The 19640-nt window shown below is 31.4% G+C and overlaps 3 protein-coding genes across 7 annotated transcripts; all 3 read left to right on the forward strand.

The window, feature by feature from the left end:
- Window positions 1–131: 131 nt before the first annotated feature.
- LOC130447665 (cytochrome c oxidase assembly protein COX19) lies at window positions 132–392 on the forward strand. The gene has a single exon (XM_056784618.1). It carries the CDS (start codon window positions 132–134, stop codon window positions 390–392), a length of 261 nt encoding a protein of 86 aa, XP_056640596.1.
- Window positions 357–1189, forward strand: LOC130447664 (phosphopantothenoylcysteine decarboxylase). The gene is made up of 3 exons (XM_056784616.1): window positions 357–496; window positions 582–782; window positions 867–1189. Exons 1-3 carry the CDS (start codon window positions 395–397, stop codon window positions 1149–1151), a joined length of 588 nt encoding a protein of 195 aa, XP_056640594.1. The 5' UTR covers window positions 357–394; the 3' UTR covers window positions 1152–1189.
- A 251-nt stretch (window positions 1190–1440) lies between these two features.
- On the forward strand, window positions 1441–13252 carry LOC130447776 (calcineurin-binding protein cabin-1-like). 5 transcript variants are annotated; one of them, XM_056784780.1, is made up of 26 exons: window positions 1692–1905; window positions 1985–2218; window positions 2273–2374; window positions 2476–2684; window positions 2759–2981; window positions 3045–3317; window positions 3583–4991; window positions 5047–5189; window positions 5255–5424; window positions 5484–6115; window positions 6174–6366; window positions 6428–7190; window positions 7241–7560; window positions 7660–7843; window positions 8018–8211; window positions 8270–8433; window positions 8528–8762; window positions 8816–8953; window positions 9010–9313; window positions 9547–9762; window positions 10114–10346; window positions 10423–10588; window positions 10712–10921; window positions 11047–11240; window positions 11354–11434; window positions 12035–12146. In XM_056784780.1, exons 1-25 carry the CDS (start codon window positions 1831–1833, stop codon window positions 11414–11416), a joined length of 7047 nt encoding a protein of 2348 aa, XP_056640758.1. In that variant the 5' UTR covers window positions 1692–1830; the 3' UTR covers window positions 11417–11434; window positions 12035–12146. The 5 variants fall into 5 exon arrangements, with proteins under 5 accessions (XP_056640753.1, XP_056640758.1, XP_056640755.1 ...); XM_056784775.1 differs by lacking the exon at window positions 11354–11434 and having other exon boundaries at window positions 1441–1905; window positions 12035–13252; XM_056784777.1 differs by lacking the exon at window positions 11354–11434 and having other exon boundaries at window positions 7250–7560; window positions 12035–13252.
- Window positions 13253–19640: the final 6388 nt, after the last annotated feature.

Here is a 19640-nt window from a genome sequence, read left to right on the forward strand (position 1 = left end):
TTAGGTTAAAATACTAACAAAGTGTTTGATACTATTATATTAAACTTTTATTTTTTATATCATATTTAGATTCACGGTTATGATATACTGAATTGTCTTATAATTGTGAAAAATTCCATCAATTTTGTCTAATGTCGTCTATGACATTTGGTCAAAAATCTTTTCAACCAACACCTCCAGATAAAGGCAGTTTTCCTTTAGATCACGAAGGTTTGTGTAAAAAATCGATGATAAGTTATATGAAATGTTTATTTATTAATAAGAACGATAATTCAGCTTGTCGCAAAGAAGCTAAAGAATATTTGAGTTGTCGTATGGACAACAATCTTATGGCCAAAGAAGAGTGGACGAAATTAGGTTTTACAAGTGAAGACGTTTCTAATAAACAATAAAAATGGTTAATATACTTATCGGATGTACTGGAAGTGTTGCTACTATCAAGTTACCGTCGATAATACAACAAATTATAGCTTCAAATATTGCTTCTAGTTCTGAAGTAAGTTTTGAATGTGGATGTTTGATCAATTGATATTATCTCGGTCAGTGGTAGAGGTTATTTCAAATATTATATGCATTTTCAGATAAGAGTATGTTTGACAGAATCTTCCAAACATTTTTTAAAAAATGAAAATTTAGATGATACTAATGTTTATGTGGACTCAGATGAATGGGAGGCTTGGACTAATAGGGGTGATCCAGTACTACATATCGAACTTGCAAAATGGGCTGACTTATTGATAATTGCCCCATTAGATGCAAATACTTTAGCAAAAATGAGTAATGTAAGTTGATAAATAACATTAATTGATAAAATTCTCTATTCAACTCATTGTTAATTTTTTAAATTGATATTAAATATGTTTCAGGGTATTTGTGACAATCTGTTGACTTGTGTAATACGGGCTTGGGATATTATGAAACCACTAATTTTTTGTCCTGCTATGAATACCAAAATGTATGAACATCCATTAACGTCACAACAAATTACCATTCTCAAATCTTTCGGGTATCTAGAAGTTCCTGTTGTCTCAAAGAAACTAATGTGTGGAGATGTCGGTCCAGGCGCCATGGCAGAAGTAGAAACAATTGTAGAATATATTAAAAATATTATTGAAAAAGATAGTGAATCTACTGATTGTAACAGAATTTAATTTATTGGGTTTAATAAAGATTTTATTAAAAAAATAAACATTTTCATTTTATTACATGTAGATAAATTTTGTTTTGTTAAACCGTTAATTTGTTTCGGCAATCCAATTATTTACAAAAATTGCCAAGAAAAAGGTATTAATAGTGATTATTTATTCATTATACAAAATAAAAAAAATGTGCTTATTAAATATGTTGAAATTCAATGAGACTTTAATAGTCAGTGCTATACCGTTTTGTGAATATGCCTTAATATGTGTCAATATTGAAATGTCATTTTAATTTATTGGATTCAATCAAAATTATATCAAAAAAATTAATGTTTATTTAATATGAATTAAAGTTAATTTTGTCAAACCACTATTTTGTCCATCAAATTAATTAAAAACCTTTGCCGAGAAAAGGGTATTAATAGTGATTATTTACTCGTTATGGAAAATAAAGAGACAATATGATTATTTAATGAGGTTAAATAAATGTGCTGATATTCAATCTTACCGTTCTGTGGATATGCCTTAATATGTGTCAATGTTGAAATGTCATTTTATTTTGTCAACAACTTTTAAAATGGTTAGATTAAAAACAGATTTTTCCTTATTTTTGTACATTAGAAATATTTAAATAAACGATCAACTAGAAATAAATGTATTCTGAAAAGATAATTACTCAATAAAACTGAAAATGTTGAAAATTAAAGCTCTTAATAGAGAATCATTATCTGATGAAGATACACCAGTTATAAGAAGAGAAGCTCAGGTAAATATTCATTAATGTTAGAACTCTAAAAAATTTATTGATAGTTTTTATACCATACTTTGATTTATGAATTTTATAGGAAGAAATCGTTTTGGAATTATACAATAAAGCTTTACATCTTCAATCAGAAGGTGTTTATACCGAAGCAGAATCAATACTCAGTAAATTAATTGATGAAAATATACCTTTATTGGAAAACAATGGAGGCCTACCCAAATCTATGTCGAATTTGAAATATTCTTGTCATATCAATATGGGTAATATATACTTAAAACTTGATAGGGTTAATGATGCCCTTGAAAAGTATTTGTTCGTAAGTTGTTAATATAATTTTTTACTTTAAAAGGTGAATGATTATATTCTTTAGGCATCACAATTGGATGGGACTGATGTTACTTTATGGTATAAGATTGGTAATTTATCTTTAGCTCAAGATAAATTTCGCCAATCAGCTTATGCTTTTGCAAAGGTAAAAATTAGGTTGTAATATTTAAGAAATGGGACACTCTTTATTCCATTTATAAATGCATTACAATTTTGAGGTCAAGATTAAATTATATAAACTTTTAGGGTTTAGAATGCAGTGAAACTCATTGGCCATGCTTAGACAAACTTATATCTGTTTTATTTGCTATAAAAGATACGATTGCATGCTTAGAATATATAGGGAAAGCTCTGATGAAAGATGCAGATTATGTTAGGGGCTTAGTTTTGAGAAAACAAATATATAGAAATAATCCAGCAACGGAGGAATACTACAAACTTTACAATCCAGACAGGTAAAAATTGAATGTATAAATGTTCTAGTTAGAATTATTATTGATATTTGAAAATTATATAATTTGTATTTCAGCATATGGGAACCTCCATTAGATACTCCAGTTGATGATGAAGATGAAAAAAGTTTCCTTGAAGAAGCACAAGTTTTATGCGATAGAGTAATTGAAGTAGAAAATTCGTTTGCTCCCAAACCTCTCCAAACTATCCCTCTTCCAAAACCTTTAAAGGAATTCACCTGGATGTGTTTAACTGAAACTATAATTTATATTCATCAGTATTTAGCAGATAATGAAATGGTACATTCATTAATTCTTTCACTCTGTGAATTTTATTCTGACTTCTTAATTTTTTTGTAACAGAGCCATTTTACGATGATTGATATGAAAAAATGTATGAGCACTACTGAAAAACCATCATTTTTTAAATTTCAACAAACTGATCAACTTATTGATTCCAAGATTGTTGAGGACCAAGTAAATGAAACAAATATAATCCAAGAGAATGCAGATGTTATTAATACCGATGAAAAAATGGAAATTAACCAAATAACTGAAAGAAGAGTTTCACAGAACAGTGAAATGAATGTTAATGAACCACAGGAAAATACTCCAGTTCAAACTGATAATGATGAAGTAAACTACATTTGTTTATGTATTAAGAAATCACATTGTATTGTAAGATAATAGAAACTTTCATTAATTAACAGATCAGGTTATCAAAATGATTAATATTTCATAGGAATAATTTGATTCTATTGAATATATTTTAACTATATCATTCAATTTCAAGATTCACAATCCAATCCAGCACTCAAGGAATATATAAGTAAAATATTTCAGTTTCAATAAAATAAAAACCTCTCGCAGTTTTCCATTTATTGGCAGTCTGATTTTTTAGGAACAAAACATGGACCAAGAAAATGAAGAGCAGGATGAAACAGCAGAACCGAAAGAAAGAGGTCGACCAAGAGGTTCTAAACGTAAACGTGACGTTATTTCAGATTTGCAAACATGGGGATGGTACAGTAGAAGAAAACTATCGAAGAAAGCAAAAGAAAAAGATTTTACAGTAGAAGATGCGTTAGAACGAATTATACCCAAAGATTTATTACCTTACCGAATAGATTCCGAAAAAATTAACAATTTTGAAGATTCCATGAACACGATGGATCTCTATCATATGTATATAGACAATTACAATGTAAATACTTATTTATCTCCGATTCATTCTCCGAAATCCGTAAATTACGAACAATATTTCGGAACCGATAAGGAAAATGATGATGTTCAACATTTTTGGACGAAATCCCGCGATTATTACGATGTAATAGTATTATTGAAAGATTTAGTATTCAGTTTATCCAAATTGTGGCATTATAAATGGCCTAAAGAGCTGGTACCTCTTTACGTTAAAGCTTACAATATGTTTCGGGAACATTGTGATCCTCCCCAAGTTTTTTGCGGCGGACATACTTTCGGGGAAATGCGTAATGATGCGTTGGCTTCCATTTTGTTTGGAGAATTATCTCTGTTTAGCTGTGATGATAGAGAATCGGTGCCTCCTACTTTACTTGGTTATTTGAGACTTATAAGTGGTTGGCAAGATGAATGGAAAGAAGAATATCCATCGTTTTTCATTAGAGTTTATTGGTTGCAATCTCATTTATTTCGGAAAGAGAACAACAACGATTTAGCGATTACGGCGCTCCAATTGATACAAGAAGTTATTGAAGGAGAAGAAAAAAACAAAACAAGTGAAAAGTACATGTTGAGTTTACCAAATTGTTTCAAATATGGTCTCGTAAATACCGAAATAGTCGAAAAGATTTTCAAACATTTAAATATGATAAATTCCTTAACCGCAGTCGAAAATTTATTTAATGCTGAAAAATATTCGCAAGTCGCTGAAATTCTAAAAGAAACTTTTAATGGCGGTCCTTGTCCGCAAGTAGGTAGAATGGGAAGACCTGCACAATTAGGTCTTTTGATGCATTCTCTTTGGTTTACTGACATGGGACAATGCTTTGTCTGGACCGAAGAATGTTTATATGAAGCCTTTGAACAACATTTGAAATTCACCAAAGATCAGGAAAAATGGGAAAAAATAGTGGAGAAATGTTTAGCCATACTATATGAAATTATCAAAAGGGATACGGTTTGCGTCATTGATCTGTTAACAGAGGATAAGAGATCGAGAATCGTTCAGACTTTATCGAAGATTGTTTCTAAGCAGATGAGCGTAGAAGGTGGAAATATCAGTTACGGTTGTATTACCCCTTGGATTTTGCTACATTATGTGTTGCTCAGGTAAATCACATCAGTTGTTTATTTATTTATTTTTTTACGACAATTTGTATTTCAGAGAAGAACAGAGAGCATATGCCAAAAAGAGAATTAGCAGAGGTAAAAAAGAAAAATTCGATATAAACGCCAATCAAGAAGAAATTACGGATAATAATTTACCACCGTCCATTGCTATTTTATTTTCGGCGCATGAATTTTTAGGTAATTATATTTGTATCTCTGATACAATTTTTAATGATAGAATTTTATTTGGTTTTAATTTTTAGGTCCTAAAGGTTGGTGCATGACAAATCAAGGAGAAATACTCCATTTTATTATCGATACAATACTCGATAAACTTGACGCACCGATATTCGAAAAAATGAGAAATAAAATTGACATACATATAGAACAGGCGATGTTTTGTCTATATCAACATCCTAGTAAAAAGAATAAGGTAATTTGAATTATTGTCATTTTTTTTTCAAGTTTTATAAAATTTTGAAAACGTTTTAGGTATCTCGACATTTAGCAGATCATAATGTAGATCCTTTGCCATTGTCTTGGGAACGTGCAACACAATTATTCGAATTTTATGGCCCGGATCAACTACCCGAATTCAACTCTTACAAAAATGCGTCTATTTCCGCCGATCTCGAACAACTATTCAAACGAATAATAGCGCTAGTACCACCTAATAATGCCGTTCAACAACACCTACCGAAAATTATGGATTTCATCCATGGGAAAACTGATAAAATATTAGATCCAGTAGATTTCCCTCGAAAGGTCAAACCCATATATTTCCTAATTGGAGATTTTTATTTTAAACAAAGAGAATTTAATAAATGCATAAAATATTTTCAAATGGATTTGTGTATAAATCCTTCACGTTTAGATTCATGGGCGTGCTTAGGATTAAGTTATGCAGCTCAGTTAGATACAAAATTGAATCATTGCGAAAAATTTAAAAGCGAAATGGAGTTTTTGGATAAAGCAAAATACGCTAGTATTTGTTTTAAAAAAGCTTTGGAAATATGCCCCGATCCGCTTATGTTGTGGATTGAATGTGGCACTTTTCAATATACCGTCCACGCTTATTGTTCGAGAGTTTTGAAATATGAATCTGAAAATTTGAGTATGGAACGGTGAGTTCTTAAATATATAATGTAATATATTATTTAATTAATACTGAATTTTTTCTAGATTCGAATTTCTCGAAAGTCAAAAAAATAGTTATTTGGACAGTTCCGGTAGTAGTTTTGAGAAAGCAATCGCCATATACGAAATGGAAGAAACGAACGAGGCAGACGAAAGGTGGTTACAATATTACATTCTCGGAAAAATCGCCGAAAAGAAACAAAAAGAACCTACCGAGTACCTACAATATTATCTTACAGTAAGTGAAATTTGTCGGAATAAATTTTAGATTCCAAAAGTTTATTTTGTATATATTTTAGGCTGCTACATTATTAGATGAAAATAAAGCGGAATATCCCGAAAAAATAAATTACAGCAATCCTCAACATTTGTCGGTAGAAGCTTTAGAATTGCATTATCGAATCAATGCATCAGTATTAAAATATTTGGAACTTCACGAAGGTAAAAATATTCCAAATACTCTCGGAGCATTTTTCAAAAAATGTCTAGCGACGTCGAAATATTTAAGAAAACCTCCGCCGCCGCCACCGCCTCCAACTCTACCTGTATCCGTACCAGAACAGGAACCGTGCGAACTACTGACTGTATCAACTTCTTCTACTAGTTTTCAGGAACAATTTTTAAATTCCTTGGGTAAGTTAGGTGCAGCCCAATCAGAAAAGAAAGACGATGAGAAAATTGAAAAAGAACAACCGGATAAGGAGCTGGAATCAGTAAAAAATGTTGACAAGAAAATTTCGGAAAATTCCAGTAACAAATTGGAGATGGATAACAAAGAAAAAATAGATACAAAAATGGAAACGGCCGATGAAGACGACGTAATAATGATAATATCGGATTCGGAAGAAGAAGTCAAAGTAAAAGAAAAAATAGAATTAACAAATAGAGATGAAGCAGTAGAACATGGAACTATTGAATATAAAAAGAACGCAGATGTGGATATTGAAAAAATAAAACAGTCAATTGAATCGAACGAAATAAATATAGTAGATGAAATCGATAACGACAAATATAATATAAAAGAAGACGATATGAAAAAAGATCCACCAACGAAAACGTCAGGTATTTTATTCTTTTTATTTAAACTATTTAAGTGATATATGAAATATTAGATGTTGTAGATACGAAATTCGGCGAAGTGACAGATGTTCAGAAGGTGTTGGATGAAATGATGTTGCAAACGATGAAAGAAACCGAAGAAAACGGCAACGAAATGGATTCGGACGTGAGCGGTACGGAAAAGGTAGAAGAAGTCACATTGAAAGAGGAAGAGGATAACGATGTGGAAATCGTGGAAATTAAAAACGAATCGACGGAAAATGTAATAGAATGTTCACAAAATCGAGCGGAACCGATAGAAGTAAAGTTAGATATAGATAATAAAGCGAAAAAAATTAATGTCGTCGTCGACGGTGATGCTGACAATAGAAGAGTAAGTATTTATTTTTTTTATTTTATAAAAAATATATGAAAAGGTTCAGATTTATTCAATTTTTGAACATTATTACTATATATATCCTCAAATTTTTAGATTTCTTTGGTAGATTCGAGCAGTGGTTCCAGTTCTTCATCCAGTTCAAGTGATAGCTCCGAATCTGACACTGACGATGATGACGATGACAGCAGTTCTAGTTCCTCTTCATCTTCATCTGATGGCTCAAATGAATTTATGTCCAACAGTGAAATATCTCATTTGATAGATAAATGCGTTTGTGGTAATAATTTATTTTTATTATACACTAAAAAACAAAACTGTTTAGTAAAAAAAAATTTTCTGTTTTCTGAAAAGTCTCTTGTATTTAAGTTTGAGGTTTGTGATGTTTCAAGAAGAAAATTAGTTTCAATGTAAATTTTATGTTTTACAGATTTTTTTTTCATTGCAATTGTAGGTTTAGAAACATGCATAATTCGTCTGACTCAAAATTATAAAGCCCTCTATCGTCTGGCGCACCTTTATTTTTACTACAAAGCAAAAAAAGATGTGAACAAATGCAAACAGTTGTTATTAAGCGATTACAAATGTAAAGATGGTACCGTTGTTAATGGACTTTTCAATGACAGGAAACCCAATAATTTTTTTAACGTGAGTATTCATTCACTATTTGATAAAATTAACTTTTCAACATTTATAACTTTTTTAGGGTATTTGGAGGATCCCATCTACTGAAATAGATAGACCTGGTTCGCTTTCAGCTCATATGAGTCGATGCCTCTCTTTGTTAATGCAAATATTACGTAACACCAACGACAACAAAACTCTCATAGATTTATGTGTACAATTGAGAAGAATTCCTGAGCCAGATAAGTATGTTAATTTGATTTATTGAATCGTAAATTTAATATTGTTCTACATATACATTCTATATAATGTCAGGTTATTTATTTCAAATTTTGTTTAGAATTTACATAAAGGATACGGAAAGAATGGCCTTTTCGGAACAAGCGATGACAATGTGTATCCAAAGCTTGAGGAGTCAAATTAAATACGTGTCAGACATGACCAATCCACAAATCGCTAAACTCTTACAAGAAATTTTCAAGATACATCAAAGATTATCGAAACATGCACCTTCTAAAGAAATTCCATTTGCTAATCTCTTAGTGGAAGTATATAAGAAGTTTATAAAGGAAAAGGTAAACGGAACATTAGAAATTTAACGTGAAAATTAATTTTAACAAATTTGCAGATACCAGAAAATGTAAATGTATTAGATTTGGCCATTAAATTCTGTTCACAAAATAAATCTGCTGAAAAACATAGATTGCAGAGCGTCTCTTCAAAATCACCCATGTTCGTTCCAAGAGGACCTGCGGTTTCTTCAAATGTGAGTTTAAATTTACTTTGTATAATATTTGATATTATTTTTTATTGAATGTTTAGGCTCCCGTTATGCCTTCTCCACAAACTGTGACTCTTCCACAAAGTACTCTGTTAAAGAGACCTGGTGTTAGTAGACCTCGAGGACGACCTCCTCTACAGAAAACACCCGGCCAACCACGATATCAAAGATCGAAAAGTGTTAGTTCTGCTGGCTTAAATAAAACGTACGCTTGGCAAAAGTCGCTGATAGATCAAAGTTACGCTTATGAATATTTGAAACATTATCAGGACGAATTGATCAAACAGTACAGTCAGAATTTGAGTATTAGTCAACTGACGCAATTGAGTCATATATTAACGCAAGGTAAGGGAACATTTTTGTTTGAAAATGAATTTGTTTAAGATAGAAACTAAAGCAACGGTAGTCTAGTTAAAATTAAAATGTCTCATTTCATGATAAATGTAAACATCGAATTGTAGATATAATTATTTTTTTTAATTATTGGAAATGTTCAAGAAAATTGTTTTTGACATTTATTAAATCGATTTATTGCGCCGATTTTTTTTATCTGATATTGGAGTTATTTTTATGTGTAGGTCAAATAAACAATCCGCTCACTGCTAATGCCATAACAAGTCAAATGTTGGCACAAACAGGACTTCTCAATTCGAATCTACTCAAACAGATAAATTCGGTTGGGAATGTTAATACACCGAGTACGTCAATGCAACTGATGGATACGTTGAATCAGTTAAATCCTAACATGAAGAAGAAGTTGGGCGTCGATCACGCACTGTCCAGCTTAACTTCAGGTTAAAAATTCATATTAAAAAAAATTAACGGTAATATGTGACAAAAGTATTTCGTTTTGTCGATTATTTTGTTAAAATCAAACAATATATCCGAAAATAAACATAAATTATTTTACTTATTCAAGTATTTTATAAATACTTTTGTGACAAACCGTTTACCACAGATAGGTAGTGAAAAGGTTTGGTCTTCATAGACTAGTTTATTTTCGACACCAAATATTAGACATTGGTCCTGTTTATTGGCTATAGAAAATCATAAAAACAAACTGCATTTCATATTTGCATGCCGAATTAACAAATTTTCTGAATCTATGAATTAAAACCGACTTCTTGTATCATTTGAAATTTCAGATCAATTGAAAGTATTGGGAACTATGGTTCCTCAGCAATCTGGAGCACAACATAAACAATCTACTTCGAGTATCGCGAGTAGTAGCAAATCAATCAAGCAGTCATCTTCTCCAAGGACTAATCTACCCATCACCTCTAAACAATCCACTATGGTGGATCCTTCGAAAATTAAACAGACGAGCATTAATCAATCTTCGCCTACCAAAAGTATATCCAATCAGCAAATATTCAAGGTGATATATTATTTCAAAATAAAAACACAAAAAGTTGGTGAAAGTATTGATTAGTAATAGATTGTTTTTGTTGTAGGAACCAGTAATAAATGCTGCGGCACATTCTCCGGAAGAAAAAACTGCTAAAGATTTAATGAAAGATCGACCCAACATTTCAATAATACCCGTCGCTGTACCTCTACCTCTACCGCCTCCAAGTATATCACCAAGTTTCATGAGGCAAAACTCGACAAGTCCTTCAAGTAATTCATACCTTAAATTATTTTTTAATTATCAAAAGATAATTGTTGTGGTAATGAGATACCAAAGTATTATTATAGTAATATATAATAGTCTAAAACTATTACCAAGTTGTTTATTTATAGGTGGCGGTAAGACTTTGCAAGAAAAATTAGCGGAAAAGAAGAAAGAACAACAAACTAAACAATTGAAATCGAATGGCGAAGGAGGTAAACGTCAAACAGAGGCTTTAATGAAGAGCTTAAATATCCCCAGTCTTCCGTCATCTTTAACTGTATCTCCAGCTCAATCTTCAACTTCACCTTCTCTCTTGAAACAACAAGAAACTGCTCAAGGTAAGTACAAGATTGATTTTGAGATTAGGATGGTGTAATTAAGTTATTTATATTTTTGTCGCCTACTGTTCGATAATTATTTATTGGAATCAAATTTGTGTTGCAGAACTATTTTTTTTTTTTAGGAACAGTATTTAATTTTTCGAAAACTCCGCCATTGGTAAACGCCAAATTTCCACTTGATATCAGCATGCAACAATCAGGTCCATTAAAATCAATCAAAGAACCATCTTTACCTACCTCTTTAATTGTATCGAGAACTCCAACACCCCTAGGCACCCCATCGTTTTCATCGGATTCCGGGGTATCTATTAGTCAGGTGAGAATTGAGGATAAAACATTTTAAAATTTGTTTAAACATTTGTTGGGTGTTTTTTTTTCACAAAAAAGTGCCAACCACAAATTAAGAATCACCTCACTCATTTTCTACAGGGCGATCATAGTAAAACTCAGCAAGCACCAAGGAAACCATACATTTGGAATCCATCATTTTAATTTAATTTTCTTTTATGAGTAAGTTAAAAGCAGCATCAAATACCATTGCTCGATTATGAGTAGTTAGACAATATTTTTGTGCATGTCTCTTAATTATTATAATGTTGTACAACATTTATTTGTATTTAGGAAAATGTTTTCCAAAATATATGCATGGCAATAATACTATAATTTCGTAGATTTACGATTATTTCTTGAAAAATGTATTTTAGTTGTACAAAAAGTTAATTTTTATGTGATTCTCCATATTCTATTGCTGCTTATAGGACGTTAGAATAGTGAAAAAAGTGGATGACGGTTGTTCCGGAAATTTGAATTATTAATTATTAGGAAACCGTCGTTTTTATATTTGTGGTTTTTAAGTAGAATTGTATAACACGAAATTGCGATTCTAATATAAGACAAAGTCATCTATGGTTATTATTGCACTCTACACGATTGCGTGCATGTTACACTAGAGTGAAAGTTACTTTCCTAATATTTCGATATCAATAATTTCAAAACAGAATTTAACTTGCATATTTCATTCGAGTTCCAGTTGAAATATTAAGGTCTTGTTAGTACTTTGTATACTGATAATACGAAAGAGAATAATTCTTTTTTTTTTCTTTTCATTAGGTTCATCAAGCGAATCAACAAAAAGTTAACGAAGAAAAACAATCACCGGTTTCTAATGAAGAAGAGAAGACCGTATTTTCACCATTAAATAGTTATGAAGAAATCAAACCGAAAAATATCAAGTCTGATAGTTCTGTTAACTATAGAGAAAGTACAAAACATATGAGAAGAGAAGAAGAACATCATGTTAGCATCCCAAAATTAACATTAAATTCCTCTATCGATATATCTCCTATAAAAACGGTAGATAAAGTGAAATATATGAAAAAATCATCAAAAGGGTCCAAGTATAAACAAGAACTATTTAAAGATATTCACAAAACTAAACACAAAGATTCATCTCAGCAAAGTAATTCAAAAAAACTTGAAGAATCATTAAAATCGTATCATTCCGGTAAACACGGAAATGTTTCTATAACAAAATCTATTTCACATTCTCAACCTGATATATCATTTCATCCTACAAATGCCAATTCCGAAAAGACACATTCGTCATACGGTAAAAAGTATTCAAAAAAATCGGAAGAAAATGCTAAATCAAATTCTTTTAAAAAACTACTTATATCCGATAACGCTAAAAGAGTCCAAATATCTCAAATTCAAAGTTATTCGAAATCCGAATCTTCCAAAAGATTGGAGAATCTTTCAAGAGCCGGTGTAACTATAATGAAAACAGAGCCCTCAAAATTTTCGGAAACTTTATTGAAATCCACATCAAAAGAGCAACGTACAAAATCAATCGATAGTTTACCCGACATTAATAAGACATTGGAAATTCTATCAAAATCGGGAGTGCACTTGAAAACATTACCCTTCAATAAACCAAAATCCGCGGATAATCGCCTATTAGACAAACATACTAAATTTTCAGATTCTAATAAAAAGGGGGAAATTAGTACATCCGTTCCTAATTTTTCGAAAGTAGAATCTAAAAATAAAACACTAAAGAATGTACCTTGCTTAGAATCGAAAATACGAGAAAATCCTTCTCCGAAAGCATTTTTCAATATATCCGAATCAGATAATGACGATGATGTCATTTGTATAGATTAAGGTATTATTTTTGCAATCGTCATTTAATGTAGGAAAAGTTTTTTAAATACTATAAGCAGTATAGGAAACACTCCTTTATACCGCATTGTGAAAAGCGTGTTTCATATACAGTTTTACCATTCATTTCAAAGTATTAATAATGAATATATTTTTATTTAAGTAAAACCTGCGTTTTATTTTTACTGTTTTTACCTCGTTTATTCTTATAATTGCAATCTCATGGTATATTCCGCAGTTAAAACTAAGATACGTGAATTCTTCTTCTCTCTCTATTGGCCTTTTGTCTGACGACATACAGCCAGAATCTGTTTTGCTAGTTACCAGTATATTTGAAGAGTGTACCACACGGTACATCTAAAGACCTGCTTCATGTTCTTCAAAATAGGATAAGGTTATTACAGAGGGTGGTAGATACAGACTCTTCTCGTCCTGTGGTGTATACAGGACATTTCACAGAGGGTTTTACTGGAAGAGTAAGATGTGGAAATAGCTCTAGAAAGTAGCTCCTATGTAGGTAAAAGGATTATCTATGATTCTATAAATATTATAAGCTAAGCCATGCATTACGTAATTGGTTATAAACGCCTACTGTCTACTTATAGTGTTAAGTCATTTTTCCTAAAATATTTGACTAAGAGTTTAACTGACTTTGACCCTGGAGCCAAAGGCATCGAATATATATTAATGGGGGCTTGATTATACTTAAGCAGATCTTTATACAATTCATCATTTTGTGATGATCTAATCGTGCAACCAAGAAATTTCTTCCTTTGATTTCACTCTCACTTCGATAAAGTTAAGTCCAATTTTTCCATAATTCTTCTTTGATTCTTGGCCCAGTTCGGTATATGAGTAATTTTGAGAGATATCAAAGAATGTTATTAAAATTTAATAATATAAAAATATATTTTATGATCATATTAAATAATCCCGAACTATATATCACTATGATTAACAGCTTGTATATTATAGTGAAATCAGTCTCCTATACACGGTGGACGACGAAACATCCGCCCTTTAATTTTCTTTCTACTTTTAAATACCCTATATATTATAACTAGGGGTGGGCAAAATAATCGATTAATTTGAAAATAATCGGTAATCGATTAATTGATTAATCGAAAAATATCGATTAATCGAAAAAATCGAATATTCGGAAATAATCGATTAATCCAATATAATCAACTTAACGATTAAAAAATTTATTTTCTAAATAATTATTTCAACATAATTCAATATCAAAAGATCTAACCTAACCAAATACCTTCTGTAGGTTCATTATTGGTTTGTTTTTATTGGGAATCAAACCATAATGTCTTCTGTATTTTCCTAGTGGTATACTCGCTCTTTATCTTGTTTTTTGTAGGAATCAAGCCACAATCGTTCTTTTGAAACTTTATTTCCGATTTTCGAATAATCGAAAATTGATTATTTTCGATTAATCGAAAATAATCGTTAATCGATTATATTTTTTGATAATCGCCCAGCCCTATTTATAACACAAATTAAATCTTCGTTAAACTAATAGATGTTATAAAGCACTTGATAATACAGTATGATACATTTGAATGAAGAAATAAAATAAGTTTCGAGTTTCCGGTCACCCTGTATACAAAATAGAAAATAATTACAATTTAATCGACTACGAGGATATTGTATTTTATTAAGAAAGTCAGTTAGGTAAATTTATTTTCCTTTAACGTACAATATATGCTACAGAGTGTTATTTTATTTATTATCGGTTTTCATATAAACTTGCTCATATTTTAAAAAACGTTGTTTTCAATAATTCAATAAGAGATGGCGCTTTTGTATATTTGACATCCTTCCATCGTCCGAGGTGTATATTTTTTGGTTTTAGATATTTCTATTCGTTTTGGTAATTTGAAAAAATATGTTTCCACATTGCGGCACTACCTTGATCTAGATGAAAATAACAGACTCCATCTTCATTCAGTATTTTTGTTAGGGACATAAAAGCTAAGGGACGCGACTAAGGAAATAGCAGAAATTAATATTGAAATAAGATCAGTAAATGTTTCCGTATAGAGATGGCGTCGCCATCGCTAAACATGTGTATGGAGTGTCATCTATAAATCTCGTATAAAATAATAAAAAAACGTGTAATCAGATGACTGACTCTCTTGTCCGTTTTGGAAGTTATAAAAATAAAACTATTTAAATGGAATATCTGATAATACTCAAAATATATTAAAAATTTGAAATACAATGCCTATTGAAACAAACGATATTCGCATACAAAGACAATTCAAGAAAGACATTCAATTTCAAGTTGAAAGCTAAAGATTTAATCAAAAAAATCAAATAATTTTTGTTTTTCTGGATTAAAAATGATTATGGGGGTCAAATAAATACAATGAATATATATACACACTACTTTTTCTATTTATAAACAATATTTTACACAATATTAACTCCGGTTTAAAATTAAAACAACGCTATAAAATTTGGAGTTACTACTATATTTACAGAATGTCATAAAAACCGACACAGAGCAGAGTCTTATAGGGAAATACGACCCTCGGGGTCAATTCACCTCTATACCAATTTGCATCCCTGAGGAGTTATAGATTATAGAAAAAAATCACATTTAATTGTTAGGTCACCCCTAATCAACCCCCCTAGAGTGGTTCGTTCGCCGTTACTTGATCCCCTTAACAGTTTCATCCAGTGTACCAAACTTGTTATTTATATGTTAGAGGATTGCAAAGAAAACTTTGTTTTTTTTTGACAACCCCTATACGCCTCTGTTATGAGTCGGTTCTTATGCGGGACATCCTATATAATATAAAACAGGCCGCTTTTCCGCATTTGATCCTTTCATGTGCCTCTTCTTCCCAAACTTTCTTATACCTTTCTTCACCTCTTCTATCCCCGTTTCTTCTTTGTTTTTTCTTTTTTCTCTTTAACCCTTTGAAATTGTAGTTTTGAGTAAAAATAAAAAAACAATCCAGCAAAATTAACAAATGCCTGCTTACAGGCATAACAAAGAGCAGGCATACTTATAAATGCCAATAATTTCATATCAGGATCACAAAAAACCAGGGATACACAAAAATATTTGAATTTATTAGCGAACCAACAAAGAGCAGGCATCCTTGTCGTAACAAGAGAACAAGAGAGAAGAAGGCGGAAGAGGAAACTACGTTGAAGTACATATACGATTTCTTTCCGCTAGATAGCGTCAATGTCGATTACCCGAATTTACTATGACGAATAAAAATGGCGTCTGCTACTATACGGTTTATTATTAGTTCTTTTTATAATTTTTTTCCAATTTTGTGCATAAATAAGTTTGTAAATCGACATTTTTAACCAAATCTAATAATTTTCATTTGATTAATTTACTAATTTCATCATACTTCGATATTTAAATTCGAAAAAATGAATTTCTTTTAGAACTTATAGGTGAATCAATATCTACGAATTAAAATAAAAATGATAAAAATCTTTGGGCGACGAAATAATCACTTTTGACCTGTTATTAGAAAAATCAATTAAAAAAATTGATCGCATTTAGATATTCAGTAAAAATAATTTTGTTAGATAATAATGTATAACGGAAACACCAAAAATATGAGCCCCCTTCAAACAATTTTATTAAAAGATTACTCGTTATTTGAGAAGGAGGATCTAAATATTAAAAATCATATAGGGAATTACAGATGAATCAAATAAATCAAATATTTTCTCCGAATCGGATTTACTCGTCCTTGAAACCGTCGTGCCAACAAAATAATGATCACGCATTATTTATTTCAAATACCTTTAGCATTCATCAAAATTTTTTTTATCAATCGTTATCGATAAAGATTACTTCGTGTTTACTTACAAAATCCTTGGGTAACTGAATTATATAGAAACACCCAGTAAAAAATTTTAATTCGTTATAAAATTTTATAGGGGTAACTTCAGTTTTCACCCTTAGGATGATGACGAGTTATTTCGTAAATAAAAAATTAACTCACCTTAAAACGGGGTAACGTTCAACATTTTCTTTATATTTTCTTTTACCTGTGGAATATAGAATTAGAGATGGGCGATTATCAAAAAATATAATCGATTATATAAAATAATCGATTATTTTCGATAAAATCGATTAATAGAAAATGATCAAAAGTAATAGATTTATCGAAAATAATCGATCAATCGAAAATAATCAATTTTCGATTATTCGAAAATCGGAAATAAAGCTTCAAAACAACGATTGTGGTTTGATTCCTACAAAAAACAAGATAAAGAGGGAGAATACCACCAGGAACATACAGAAGACATTATGGTTTGATTCCCAATAAAAACAAACCAAATAATGAATCTACAGAAGATATTTGGTTAGGTTAGATCTTTTGATATTGATTTATGTTGAAATAATTATTCAGAAAATAAATTTTTTAATCGTTAAATTGATTATTATATTATTTGATTTGATTGTACGAAAAATAGTATGTATGCCATAGCCGCGAAACTTTTTAACGACCTCAAGATTATCTTATCGATATTTTTATATTTTCCGATTAATCGATTACCGATTATTTTTAAAAATATATATACCGATTAATCGATCACCCGATTAATCGATTATTATTCGAGTAATCGATTATTCTGCCCACCCTTTTATAGAACCAAGACTTTACGTGCGTCAGATTATAAATTGAGCGTAGCTATGGAGAGATAGCTCTAGAAAAGTTGCTGTATGGTATAAATAGGCTTCTACGTCCCCACGGGTTAATTATTCGTTCAATATAACCCCGCCATTGAAATAAGCGGTAAGAATTAGTAGGGGGTCAGTTATATTGGTGGATGAAATATATTTTTTCTACGACCGTGCGTTTTAACCCACTTTCCCGCACGCATTTTAGTTTTGAAAGTGTCACTTTCCCGCAATAGTGCGGGAAAGTGACATTCTTCAAAGGAGAAACAACTATCAAACCACCCGGGTTTGATATCAGTTGCTATGACAACCCAAGCGTGTAATTGTTACTAAAACGTCAAAGTTGTTCAAAACGTCTTGAAAGTGACCGAATAAAATAAATGATGGAACCTATTTGACGCTGTACAGAAAGTACGCAGATTTACGACCACCTACCACTCCACACCGCCGATTTTTTATTCATTATAAGAATGTAAAATGCTCAGTTCAATGTGTTGGCGTAAACACTTTTGGTAAGATGCCAACAGAGTTTGCCGCATATTTACGCCTACCTAATCCGGAACGTTATACAGGACACAGTTTCAGACGTTCTTCGGCAACGTTCCTAGCAGACTCCGGCGAAGAAATAACCAACCTAAAGCGCCTGGGTGGCTGGAAGTCTACTACTGTCGCTGAGAGTTATTTGGAGGACTCCGAGAATCAGAAGAAAAAATTTCAAATAAAATTCTCTGTACTACAAATGACTTAAAACCGTTGCCGTCACCGTCATCGTCATCTTTATGCGACCTGCAACCGATGCCATCCATCCTCACCAACGTCATCTACATTCCAGTTGAAACCAAATAACTCCACTGGGCCGGCAATTCTTACTGGTCTACAGAATGCAACAAATTGTGTTGCATATTAATGTTCAATATTAATATTTATAATAATTAGTAGTTTTTAGTTATATTTTTGTAGTTTTGTATAAATTTTGTATATTATTATGTTTGTTGGAATAAAATAACTTTTGAAAAATGGGTTGGTATACTTTTTTGTATATACGGTCGTAGAAAAAATAATGTTCCTAACAAGTGCGGAAAGTGATACTTTCCCGCACGCGACTGCAGTTGTCCCGAACGATGCGGAGCGGAGTTCGGGCAAGCGGTCAAGTGCGGGAAAGACACTTTACGCACGAGTTAGGAGTGAAAACTTTATTTATTAAACTTTAAAGTCCTTAATACAGTCTTATTCTAGACTAAGCAAATTGGTAATTCGCAAGTAAAATAACAGAAGATAAGGGAAACGTATGAACGACAGTCTTTATGAATACTTTTAGCCCACAGCATACCCGTCGAATTTGATCGAAAAAACCACTTTTCCGTGGCGGTCTTCAGCTGGAGCGGGCAGAATTCTCTCAAAATCCGAGGGATTTACGAAACAAAATCAACATTATAATTCGTTATAATGCACAACGCACTGAAAAATTTACCTCTGGCCAATAGAAGGCAGATTTATTAGCAAAAATTTTCTTTGTTACGAATCTCACAAGCACATAATCGTTACCGACTGTAGCCTACGTCGGCTTGTCGTCCTCTTCTCTTCTTGGAGCACTTCATCATAAAATGTCTCGAGATCACAATCAGATTCGTCCTGAAGCTCTATTTCTACGTCGGAACTATCACTATCAAATTTCTTAGCAGACTTTTTCTTATTCTTGGTGGTTAGCGCAGAACATCCAGAACTTTCTCCTATTTCAAAATCTTCTGGCTCGATGCTTTTACCCGGTGCAATGTTTATTTTCTTTTTTATTTGAGTTCTAGGTCCTTTTTTGTTCCTAATACCCTGTAGAAATTGTATAACTGTGTCGTTTAAACTGTTTACGAAATTTTGATTTATTTC

This window comes from Diorhabda sublineata, chromosome 8 (assembly GCF_026230105.1).
Source record: "Diorhabda sublineata isolate icDioSubl1.1 chromosome 8, icDioSubl1.1, whole genome shotgun sequence".
Classification (NCBI taxonomy): domain Eukaryota; kingdom Metazoa; phylum Arthropoda; class Insecta; order Coleoptera; family Chrysomelidae; genus Diorhabda; species Diorhabda sublineata.